At 46.7% G+C, this 12,819-nt stretch overlaps 1 protein-coding gene across 1 annotated transcript in view; it reads right to left on the bottom strand.

Annotated features, from left to right (window-relative positions):
- Positions 1–901: 901 nt before the first annotated feature.
- Polr1A (RNA polymerase I subunit RpI1) overlaps positions 902–12,819 on the bottom strand; it is a 234,120-nt gene continuing 222,202 nt past the window's right edge. The window contains exon 30 of the mRNA XM_084576213.1: positions 902–1,060. Coding sequence (XP_084432339.1) covers positions 942–1,060 — 119 coding nt within the window. The 3' untranslated portion in view covers positions 902–941. The remainder of the gene's footprint in view (positions 1,061–12,819) is intronic.

Genomic DNA, 12,819 nt, shown 5'->3' on the forward strand with positions numbered 1-12,819 from the left:
AACGATGGGTCGTTGTCTGCAGACGTCAGTCCAGCAAACGATTCAACCTGTACGTGGGGCTGATGTGTCAACACCCTCTGCTTGTGCAGCTCCTCGACGCTCTGGCAGAGCATGAAGACTTCAGTGACGGTTTGCAAGTCCCACGCTGACAACATTTGGAAGGCGTCATCATTAATTCCCTTCAAGATATGTTCGATCTTTTCAGCCTCTGACATGTTGGCGATCACACGTTTGCACAGGTCTACGACTTCTTCGATATAGCTTGTAAAGCTTTCGCCGACCTGCTGCGATTGTTCATGCAAGCTCTGCTCGGCGCGCAATTTCGAGACAGCTGGGCGACCAAAGACTTCTCTGAACATTGTTTTAAATGCAGCCCACGTACGGATGTCACTTTCATGGTTGCGGTAAATGTTAGCCACGCCGATGAGGCAAAATATTACGTGATTTAATTTCGTTTCGTCTTGCCATTTATTGTAGAGGCTCACCCATTTGTAAAAATCAAGCCAATCTTCAACATCATGCTCATCGGTACCACTGAAGACAAGCCGGGCCTCACTGGCGAAGGGAGCCGGCACAGATGACAGTTGGACCCACTGGCATGCCTTGATGTTGAACGCTGTCTGTGCGCTACTTCAGGTAGGAAGAATGCGAATACGGAGCTCCAAGGACTAACGTTTCTAACCCGCGACTCCTCCAAATGTAGGATGGGGGTTTATTAGTGGCACTGAGACTCGATCCAGAAGCACAGCAGGAACAGTCAACGTAAAGGTAGGTCCAGCGCACACATCGCAGGCGATACCACAGAAGACAGTGCGCAGAATCTGAATCTTTTCATGTACATCTTCATCTTTACAATATATATGTATGCCTTGCCACAACCTAAAAAGAAAGCAGCCAGCAAAAAGCGAAAACAATCCGTTTATTAGGGCTGTAGCGAGTTGCTAGCGCATACGCAACTTGAAGGCCTGGGGCTGTCTCAGTTGCATGCAGCCTGTGCCCAGGGGCACCACTCGACCGACCACGAGACGGGCAGAGGGCGAGTTCAGGTGATCTTCAGTACCTGCAGTGTCAATGAGGCAAGGGTTAGCTTTTTGTGCATGTTATGGTAAGGTGAGCCAGCTGGGTCACTTTGGCATAAAACACTGGGACCAATTGGAAAGTCCCTGCTTTCAATAGGTTATGACTGAGTCAAAAGAGAAACCAATGGTGTCCAATCGGACTGGCCAACTGCAATGACCTGGACCCAGTTACGACTCGAGATTAATTAGTAAATCACGGTCTCCAATTGGCTACAATTGTGTCATGGTCAAAGCCATCATCATTGTCAGCCTGACTACACCAACTGAAGGGCAAAAGCCTCTCCCATATCCCTCTAAATAACCCAGTCTTGTGCCAGCTCTGTCCTTTGATTCCCTCAACTTCCTAACCTCATCCACCCACTTAACTTTCTGCCAACCCAGCTAAACTTAATTTCCTTTCTTTGAAATCTAGTCTACCATCGTAAGGTACAATCTGTTATTTCACTTTCGCATTACATGACCTGCATATGCCCATTTCTGCTGGATTTCTATTAGAATGTGATTAACCTGCATTTCTCCCCTTACCCATTTGGCACGATTCTCCTTAATGTTACAATTACCATTTTTCGTGCTAAGTCCTGTGTAGTCATCAATTTCAGTTCAACACTTTTTGTTTGCTTCCACATTTCTGCTTCACAGGCGAGTACTGCCAAAATATGGCGGTTATATACTTTCCCCTTTAGGGTTACTAGTAACCTATTGTTCATGATCGCATGGTACTGGCCAAATAAATTCCAGACCATTTGATTCTTTGAATTCATGATTGTTATCTACAGACACTAAGTAGATGGCTGTATTCCCTTATTACTTCCAGCACATTGCTGCCTATTGCAAACTCTCATACACACCATCACCTTTGCCACTTGATTTTTTTCCCATGCTGCTGCAGACTGGAACTACCAAACCAACAACATTGCTGTCATCAGATGCTCAGCTACTTTCATAAAAAAATGTAAGCAATCGCCTTTCAGTGTGTTAACACTTGTTCTTTACAACATTTGTTCCTACCCTTCATGTACCGTATTTATTCGAATCTAGGCCGATAGTTTAAAAAAAAAAACGAGACATAAAACTCTGGCACCGGTTTAGATACAAGGATTTTGTCTCGGGGTCTCATTATATAATAGAAAAAAAAAAGTAGCAGCAGGTGGCACCTTCACGGAACGCAAACAAAAGACAAGTCTTAGCCGACGCCGGCCAAGTACACACAAGCACTGGCTGCCATTTTGGCCTTGTCTTCTCGTGTGCTCGTGTGGTATCCTGGGTGTGTTCCAGGAGTTTTTATATGTGCGGTTCCTTCATCGACACCATGGCACCAAGCAGGCAGTGTCACTTTACCGCCACCTTCAAGCGGAAAGTTATACTCGCTGCAGAAGAATCGTCAAATCATCAAGCCAGGTGGGACTTCAGTGTGGATGAAAAGAATGCTCGCCGTTGGAGGAAGCAGCGTGATGAAATATTTGCTTGCACTGAACGAGAAAGGAGCCCAGCGATAAGTCAGTGATGACGACGACTGAGCAGGATAATGTAAATAAATGTCGTTTGCGTACTGTACTTCTTGTTCGCAGTTTTTTCTGTCGGCCCACAATCGAGGTAAGTTTTTTTTTTTTTTTTCTGTGGACTTTCGGGTCTCGGCTTAGAATCGTGGCCGGCCTAGATTCGAGTAAATACGGTAATACCCCTCAGAAGGTCTTTAACGGGAAGCTGAAATATTTTTTGCAGAAAATGAGTTCTGTGCGGCATTTTTAGTTGTTGTTGTGGCTGTAGGAAGAAAGAAAAGAAAATGCACGGGCCTGCTACTGGCTCTGTAGCTGAGCCACCTGCGCTGCCTCGTGCAGACAGAAGAGAGAAAGTAGAGAAGAAAGAAAAAGAAGAGGGAGAGAAAGACGCACGCCACAACAGCCGTTGTCCACCACCGAAGCGGTGGCGGATGCAATGACGGCAACATTTTATAGTCTTTTGTCCGCAGAAATGGCAGAAATGAACGCAAACAGCAGTTTCTACAAGAAAACAAGCACCAGCGGGTCCGCCCTCCAAGCAAATGCCGCTGTTGTCCGTAATTGACCAGGCCCATCATGAAGTCATTCGCGGTATGCCAGGCCAGCACAGGCGGTGTTGCTGCATGCGCGTTACTTCAGGTGACTTGATAGCTCGATTTAAACTGTTCTTGATTATTCGAACAATGTAAAACACCTTGGACACTTACCGCCTGCGTTTGAGCAACCAGCAGTTCCAAAAAAAAAAAAAAAAAAAGAAACGCCGTTACGAAAGACGTTGTGGAGTACGTTGACAGCAAAAGTAGTGAGCACATTTGTGCGAGTTGAAAAGCGCAAGAGCTGGTCCGCTTTACAACTGCCCTTTACACAGTTCAGTTCAGTCGTTCAGTCGTGTCTGACTCTTCGTGACCCTATGGACCATGTCACGCCACGCCCTCCGGTCTCTCACTATCTTCCCAACATCACATAACTTCATCTGCAGTGCCTCGAGGATGCCATCTAACCATCGCATTCGCTGCCTACCCCTTCTCCGGCGACCCTCAACCTTTCCCAACATCAAATCTTTCTCCAGCGACTCCTCTCTTCTCATCAGAGCCTTTTACACACTAAAGCTCATTTCAGTAGCAACAAAAGGAATAGGCATTGTATATGATGCAATCCTAGTCCACAGCGCACTTATACAACCTTTGAGTATCACCTAACGGATCAGCGACTAATGCGCACATACTACAGCTGCAGCCCGTCCTGTGACGTCTTTGGAGCTTAGTTGGCGTGGTGTGCTGTTCAACGCAACGCCGAAAATGGTCCAGCTTCAGCCGCACTGTGAAATGAGACAGGTTCGCAGCACCTGTAGCACCAGATGAAGCGAGATTACCGGAACGGTGCCGGCAGTGAGCACGACAGATGGACGCTCTGGCCGAGCGCACTCCCTGGTCGTCGCTAGGCCTATATTATTTCGCATCGGCCCAACAGCAGACGACGCTTGGAAATTGAGCAGCACTGTAGTAAACAGGCTACTCGCAGAACTGCCTACTGTATATCACACTGTCTCACAATGAAATGAAGATATTAATTCCGGAGCCGCCTTAGCAGAGGAGCTAAATAATGTATACTAGATCAGATGAACCGTGACGCACTGCGGCAACTGCCGCTAGACAGCTGTCAAGAGAAACTTGCTTGTATCACAGTTATCACTCCTACCAACATCTAAGTATGGGTCAGCGATCCTCAATAGGGGTTAATCTTTGACATTCCATTATTTCTGGGCTCATAAACAATAAACTTGAGCATGCTTTCTTGATGCTAGTGCAAGGGATCCACGAACAGCTTGCAGCAGGTGTGGCCGGCGCGGCATATGGAGGCAATGCTGTCTTCGGACGATACTTCAGCACGCTGTTGTCGCGCGAGCAGCACGGCATTGCAGACACTGCATTATTTACGACTATTGTAAATGCAGCTTCGTTCTACCGGTATCCTTAGTTAAGTGTAACGACAGTAAAGTCAGCTGTGCAACAACGGTATTAACCTAATTAGGTGAGGGAACAATAAAAGAACGGCACCGGGCTTCAGTTGTGCTGATTTAATTGGGATCTGCAGTGGCAGCAATCGCTGCCAAGATTCGATGATCGTCATCGGCATAAAAATCATCCGGGCAAAACACAGCTGAGTTTTTCCTTTCATGACAGGGACCCACTGCGCTGAAAGTTTCTTATCCTATCGGAAACTATACAGTACTATGTCGCCTGGAGCACTAATGTTCGCACAACGGAAAGTCGTGCTGACAGCTACAAGTCACTTCAAGCACTCACAAGAATGTTTGTTTTAAGTGATACGAGGAAAATATTTTTCGAACGTTGAATGACGTTTATTTTACAATTGAGTAAAAGAGGCTCACAGTCAGAGGACACCAAAGGGCGCAGCGCACTACTCCACAACAGCTGCGTATTTGCTGGTTGACCCGGTGTAATCTTTTAACATGCAGAACCTTCAGTACAGAACGACCGAACTGGAGAAAACAAATGGCACTAATAGCAGACTGCGCTGATCCGTCGATCACTAAAGAGTGGGGTGGAGCGAAGGCAGCATGCAAAATGCGCAGTTGGCCTAGTCAGCCAGCCTGCATTCCACGATTGACGTCACATCCGCCTGTTCCCCAGTTTTGGCACCCCGCCCCCGCCACTCCTGGCGTGCCCGCGGCGCGTTTTTAACAAGCGATTTCGCCTTTTATTATCGACAAAATTCAGAAAAGATTGACACAGATGATTGTAAAGCCCCTTCTTCTTAATCACCGAACTTTATCAATTTGAAAACCGTTTCAGCTTCCTTTTAAGGCAATAAAATGAAAGAAATTAAAGAGCTGCTGTTCTTTTTCAAGGCTGTTAAGCATTACTTACCGTATTTACTCGAATCTAACGCGCCCTCGATTGTAACGCGCACCCGTTTTTCGTGACCCCCACCCCCGAAAAAAAAAAAAAACTCCGATTGTAACGCGCACCCGTTCTCCGCGAAAAAGAGTACCGCGCACCTAACGCTTTCATACAGCAATACAACTTTGTCTCGTTTGGAAAAGCAAATATTTAATCTCGGTGCACTAAAAAACACACACACAAAATGAAACGGCTTATCTTGCCAAGATTGTCACTATGCCGGCACAAGGTTCACTCGTCGTCGCTGTCAGACAACTCCTTGTCACTGCTGACGGACCAAAGCATCTCATCCTCGGTGCCGTCCATGGCATTCGATATGCCACATTTTTTAAAGGCCTTGATGACCATGGCAGACGGTATCGTGCACCACGCATCTTTCTGTTGCTGGGAGTGAATTCATGGCAGCCACTCACAAGCCATTCGGTGTAGAGCACCCGAATCCTATCTTTCACTGGCTTGTTCAAGCAAACATCGAGCGGCTGGAGCTGCGATGTCATGCCACCTGGTATCACGACAAGGTCGGTGTTGCACGCAGCGAGCTTGTCCTTGATGCGTTGGTTGAGATGGCACTTGAAAGCGCCGAGCACAAGCATCGCACGCAGGCCCAAACTGCCGCCGGGTCTCTTGCGCCAGACGTTATCGATCCAGTCGGCGACCAAGTCCGTTGTCATCCAACCTTTTTCATTGGCGTGCACAATCACGCCACTCGGAAACGCGATTCCTTTCGGGAGCGTCTTGCGCCTGAATATGAGATACGGGGGCAGCTTGTGTCCATCCGCGGTGCAACAAAGCATTGCGGTGACGCGTGTTTTTTCGTGGCTGGAAGACAACACGCGCACTTGCTTCGCCCCCTTCTTTTCAACGGTTGTGGTGGCAGGCATGTCAAAGTACAGCGGTGTCTGATCGGCATTTCCAATCTGGCCGAGGTGGTAGCCGTACTTGCGGCGCAAACTTAGAACGAACCGCTGAAAACTGTGCAGCTTTTCTTCGTACTCTTCAGGCAACTTCTGACATATCCCTGTCCGCCTTCGAAGAGAAAAGCCTTTTCTCTTCATAAAATTAGACAGCCAGCACCTGCTCGCTTTAAAGTCGCTCCGCGTTAGCCCTGTTTGTAGGGCTGCCTGCATCGCCCGGACTTTGAGCAGGTCCGTCGTCACTGGCCGCTGCGCCGCTCGCTGCTCTAGAACATATTCTGCGAGCCGCTCTTCTATTTCGGTGAACCGGCCCTGCTTCGGTCCACTGAAACCTTTTCGTGTAGCCTTGCTGCCGAAAATCTTTTCCTTCTGCTTGCGCCAGTCCCGCACGCATGTTTCCGGAACTCCGAATGCGCGTGATGCGGCCCGATTTCCGTCCGTCTCTGCACACACGATTACTTTCCTTTTAAATGCGGCATCATGATGAACTCGACGAATCTTCGGCACGTCCATACTGGTCGGTCAATCGCAGAAAACGGGTAGGCTAACCAAAGCACATGTACCAAAGCACACGAAGGACGCTACTGCAGCTAGGCATAGACAGCTAGACCAGCTAGTAGGCTCGAAGTGCATACCAGGTGGCCATTTTGAAATGCCGATGGCGATATGATATCGGAGATTTAGGGTCGTACTCGATTCTAACGCGCACCCAATTTTTGGACACGATATATCGGAAAAAAGGTGCGCGTTAGATTCGAGTAAATACGGTAAGTCTTCTGCATATTAAATTTTGGGCCTACTATAGACAAGTTGGCCCGTGACATCAGTGGATATGTAGCAGTGCTGGAGACAGCAGCGACTTTTGTGATGTAGGCAAAATGCTGAGTTGTCTGCATTCGATGTGCGGTGCTTGCTGTGTATATGCGCATAACTCCAGAAACTCCAGCAAGCTGTGGTGTGGTTGGTTGAACTGAGAGGCACAAAAAAGAAAACAACATTTGCTTTTACAAGTTTCTGCGGTCGAATAGAGATGACAGCAATGGGTAGCGACGTGGAGCGTAACAGTAGATCTTCGAATTTTTTTTAAATACCTCTGCAGATGGTCAAATTACTTTATTGCGGATTTTGAAAGTACAAAATGAGTAAAATCAGGGCAAGGTTGTAAAACAATATTAGGAACTGCATTCTGGAGCCAACATTTCTCCACACTGCAAACTCTGGAACCTCAGGAAACTCAGTAAACAAGGAGAGTGGGAATACCTCATGAGTGTCAATGATAAACAAGCTAATAGCACCCCTAATAAAGATGGAAATCAGTTTCTGTGGCCCCTGCACAGGAGTGGCCATAAAGATAAAAATCCAACTTCCCTGCCTCCCTTGCAATCACTGTGGAGAAGTGAAACCATGCAAGGCCACTGCCAACTAGGGGACACCTGGAGCTAGGAATCAGTTCTGTTTATCCCCTGCACCAAAGCGCCCACAAAGATACAAATCAAGTTTCGTGGGCCTCTGTCAGGCACGGAACTTGAGGAGAGTAGATGGCTAGTATTTCTTATACCTTCAGCTTTACCGCTTTAATGTCACTGTACATTAAACCTATTCCCCAGCCTATTGTGCTGCATCAGCGTCCTTCTCTGTGGCAGCAACAGCGCGGCATACCCTAGCCGAGCTGTTGCTGCCACGGAGAAGGAGGCTGATGCAGCACTCTGTCTGGCAATGTTACCTGGGGAATTGGAGAACAACTCTCCAGGCATAAAACAAAACATTTTTTAGCACAAGAGATATGCATGCTTTGAAATTTTCACACGTGTGATACAGTTTCTAAGGCAGTGTCGCTTTGTGCAGTGTAGGCCCACTGCATTTTTGTCTACACCCCCAAGTCGCTGAGGGCAGTGTCACCTTTGTTTACAAACATGATGCTTCTCTATACCATTAACCATTCTGTGCAGCTCCGTCACCTGAGTTACTCAGCAAGGCAATGTCATCGGCATATCTAAGATTACTGAGGTCTCCTCCATCAACAGTCATCTCTACATGTTCCCAATCTAGCTCTCTGAATACTTCTGCTAGGCAAACAATGAACAATACAATCAAACCCGGATATATCGAACCCGGATATATCGAATTTTGGTTATATCGAACTCACGGAATATCCCCTTGAAAATCCCATGCAAAAGTATAGGAAAGCCGCGTCATATATCGGACTCAATTTCACCGGTCGTTCGATATATCGAACTCCGCACCACGCACTGGAAAGTGTGCCTTCCCCAAAGATGATCGCATCACCCTCAGCTGTTTGCCACGTGATGTTCTCAAGCCACGCGCGGAAGGAATGAGAGGGGACAGTTCGGCGACGGCTGGTCTAGGGCAGGGCCGCGCCCATTTCTCAAAGGCGTGCGTATCTGCGTTATTGTTTCCCGCGCGCCAGCACGTAACGTTTGCAAGCCGTGTGCGTGAATGAACCAGAGAGAGCCGGTGGGAACGAGAGGGGAAAAACGCGATAGAGCGAAGCGCAAGGGTGTGACCATTCCATTGCCGAGCTATCTCTCCCCTTCCTCTCTTCCGGCCTTCGTTCGCAGTAGCACGCACTACGCATGCGCCAAGCCAGCTCAGCCTTTTTTCAGACATAACGTCGGACGCTTTCTCCAGCGCATGTTGCAAACCCTCTGCGCGCCGCGGCTAACATGGCTATGGGGCCGGCGGACGTTAAGAAGCAGCAGATCTCTCTCTCTCTCTATATCTTTTTTTTTTTTGCTAGAGTCGTTCATTCTTATAATTGTGCTGTACGCGCGGCGTAGCATAAGATATGGTGGCTGCGGGAAGTTAAGAAGCAGCAGTTTTTTTTTCTTTCTTTCTTTCTTTTTTTTTTGTGGGAGTCGTTTCTTGCATGTATGAGTCAACGAAAGCATGCGGTCAGCTGCGATCATGACACCGGCTTTTAGCATTTTTCGCTTCAAACAGCATTTAACTATCACGCTTTCCAATTATTTTGTGGCAGTGGACTATGCCCGCCCCAAGCACGGCGTGATAAATCGAACCAGGCTTGTGCAATCAGCCATAAGTTCGCTCCTCGCCACCGCAGGAGTGTGGATGAGACGACTGAAACGGAGTGACTCGCGCCATCGACATGCAAGCGAAAACGCCTCGCCGCGGCGACACAGAAGCCTTGTTTTGAGCTGCCGCGGTGGCTCGAGCGGCGAGAGGGACACAGTTCCAAGTTGGAAATTTTTCGCTCTGTCGCTGCCGCTTGTCGCTGAGATAGCTCAATCGCTTGTGAGCGAGCTGGCCTTAACGCTTTTTTTTTTGTTTTGTTTTCCAAATTCTTGGGTGCAAAAGTAGAGGGTGGGTTCATTATACCAGTGGGTTGATTACGCGACAAATACGGTATCGTTTTTTCGCATCGTAAGTGCCGTCCCAGGCTGATTTCTGTATATCGAATTATCAATATATTGAACTATTTCGCGATCCCCTTCGAGTTCGATATATCCTGGTTCTACTGTAGTAGAAAAATTGTGCCTCCTTGCCTAACACCTTTCCTAATGGGTATTTTATTATTTTCTTTATAAAAGACTATGGTTGCTGTTCAACCACTGTAGATATCTCCCAGTAACTTCACGCATGGCTTATGTACACCCTGGTTTTGCAATGTCCGAATGACTGCTGAGGTTTCAATTGACTCAAATGCTTTCTTGTAATCGATGAATGCTATGTATAAGGGCTTATGATATGAGGAATTATGACTAGCAGTTTACTGTTATAGTTCAAGAGGAAAGTATACAACAGTTGCACCTTATCTGTATATTTACTAATGGTGCTGAAACGTGGAGGCTTATAAAAAGGGTTCTACTTATTTTGAGGACAACGCAGAGGGCTATGGAACGAAAAATGGTAGGCATGCAGAGTGGGGTCAAAGAAATAATCGAGTTAATGACATTCTAGTGGAAATCAAGAAGAAGGAATGAGCATTAACAGGACATGTGCAATGAGCAGATAACCGACTGTCGCTAGCTTCATTCACCTACCGTATTTACACGATTGTAAGTCGACCCCTTTTCTAAAATTCGAAAATCCGAAGTTGGGGGGGTCGACTTACAATCGAAACCAAGCATGGCACTGTTAACAAAAGCAAGACAAAAAGCATATCATGGAGGCTATGGCGAATTTGTTTGCTCTACGCCTTTAAGTGCAACGTTCAGCTACTGTGTGTGCTTCTCGGGAATAATCTTTTTTTCTCAACATTTAATGCGCAGCACAAACTGCAGCAGCGGGAGTGTCGACAGTTTACGGAAGAGCTGCTGTTAGAATCGTGGCGACGCTCTCTTTTGGCACATTAGTCGTGTCGGGCCACGTGAAACGGCGGCACTTCAAGAGTGTCGATGGTTAATGGAAGAGCCGACATCGATCATTCGTTGAGTTCGCGCTTATTGCGCGTTCACACTTTTGCCTTTAAGACTGGCTACATGCTTTGTCACGAGCTCTCCAGTCCAAAAAGCATTCAGTGCTTGTTCCGTGCAGCGTTAAAGGAGGCAGCTATCATTTATGCTGAAGCAAAAACTGTGCTGTGGCCGCAAGTTCGAAGCTTCTAAACGGGTAATGTGGGTGTGGCGGTGGCAATGATACAAAATTTTCAAACTGTGATGCCAAGCGAAAATGCTTCCAAGGGATACAGTTGGTATGCCATCCAGAGCTGCAGGCCAAGCTTGTCGCGTATATCACCGAAATACATGATTTGAAGTGAAGACGAGTTGTACAGCCAGGAAATAAATCTTCGTTGTCGAGCGCATCCACCACGGTAAAATGAACCTACTTCATTAAAGGGACAAAACACTGGTCAAAATATGTCATGAGATTATGGTGGAGATGAAAAGACCTTGCCTCATATAGTACAGCTCAAGCACACTACAGTATCAAAGAAAAGAGGCTGTACAATTTCAATTTGACATTGAAAATCGCATAAAAACAACTGAGGCACTACCTTGCGCAGAAACCCTACTACTTTCACTGTAGGACCCCACATGAATACATCTCAGCAAAATATCGCCAGTTTTCATAAGTGCACACTGGTCTTTTTTCTTCTAGGAGTGCTTTTCATAAGTTATTACATTTTGCACTCTCTATACTACGTCCTGAAATAAAAGCCACTCCTCCTATCGCATCACGGGAGGCATGGTTACAGCTTTTGCCAAGAGGCGATATAGTGCTTTGAATTCCATGGACGAAGCGATAATGCCCACTTAATACTTTCGTCGACAAGGAGTACGTTATTGTGCTGTAACAGCCTTGGGAGTGGAAGCTGGAAAAGACACTACTCTATGCTAAACAAATGTCTAATTACTGTCTGGCGAGTGAAATCTATATTTGTTTTCGATACGTGTTTTTTGTCGACCACCAGTCGTCATTGTGGTAGCGGCTCATGGTTTCCAGCATCAGACTACATAAAAACAGGCGCATGCACTGATAAAAAAATTATCAGTAAAACATTTTTACAGCATTTCTACCAAAGCCACTATGGAAATGAGCATTTTAGATGAAAATCTTTCCATTGCGACAAAAAAAATTTATTGCCTAAATTCAGTGTTCAGTCCCTTTAAGAGAAAAATTGATGTCAGGTTGAAGGGATGGTTCAATATATAAGGAAGGGTCGACATATATTTTTCTTTTTTTTGCGAGTCGTCCATCCTTCCACCCATCAATTATTAAAGAAAGCATGTGGTCAGCCGCATTACTACACCTGCTTTTAGAATCGTTCACTCCAAAAGGCATTTGCTGCTATCATACTTCCAATAATTTTGTAGCAGTGGAGGCACCCATCCCAATCGCTGCGTGATAAAGACAACATACTGAAAACCAAGCTTGTGCAATCGGATGAGCCAAGCAATCCACTTTAACACCTGCGCCCCCCCTCTTAATGTGAATGGGAGAAAGGCAATGAAGCCTGATCCCTGACCCCTCTGACGAAAGCATGTATTCGCAATCCAGTAGGCATATAAGTGTTGTCCTTGTGGGTGTGCTTCACGCATGTGAGGGGCATGAAAGCTGCCAAACTTTGGTGTAGACTGAGGGACAGCGGACAGGCGACACAGTGCGTAGCGAATTCTGTAAACGCTTGCATCCTATTGTTTTTGTCTTTGCACATACTCAATGATTCTTTTTGTTCTGTTTTCAGATAATCGGGGCCAGAGGCCTGGCTATCTCTCAACCTCGAGGGCCGCTTGGAGTAGAAGTTCAAGTGAAGGGGCGCTTGTGAACATGGCCGAGTGAGTTGCACGTCAGCTGAGAGTTCAGCACATAAAACTTGCTGGGGCACCACCTACTCTCTTTTTAAATTTGGCCCTCACATTTCATGATCCTTGCATTGTTCCAAGCACCCTTGACGTGACCAGGGACAAGGGGAGAGTACGTA

The sequence above is a fragment of the Amblyomma maculatum genome, chromosome 8 (assembly GCF_055883805.1).
Source record: "Amblyomma maculatum isolate TAMU_Amacu chromosome 8, ASM5588380v1, whole genome shotgun sequence".
Taxonomy (NCBI): domain Eukaryota; kingdom Metazoa; phylum Arthropoda; class Arachnida; order Ixodida; family Ixodidae; genus Amblyomma; species Amblyomma maculatum.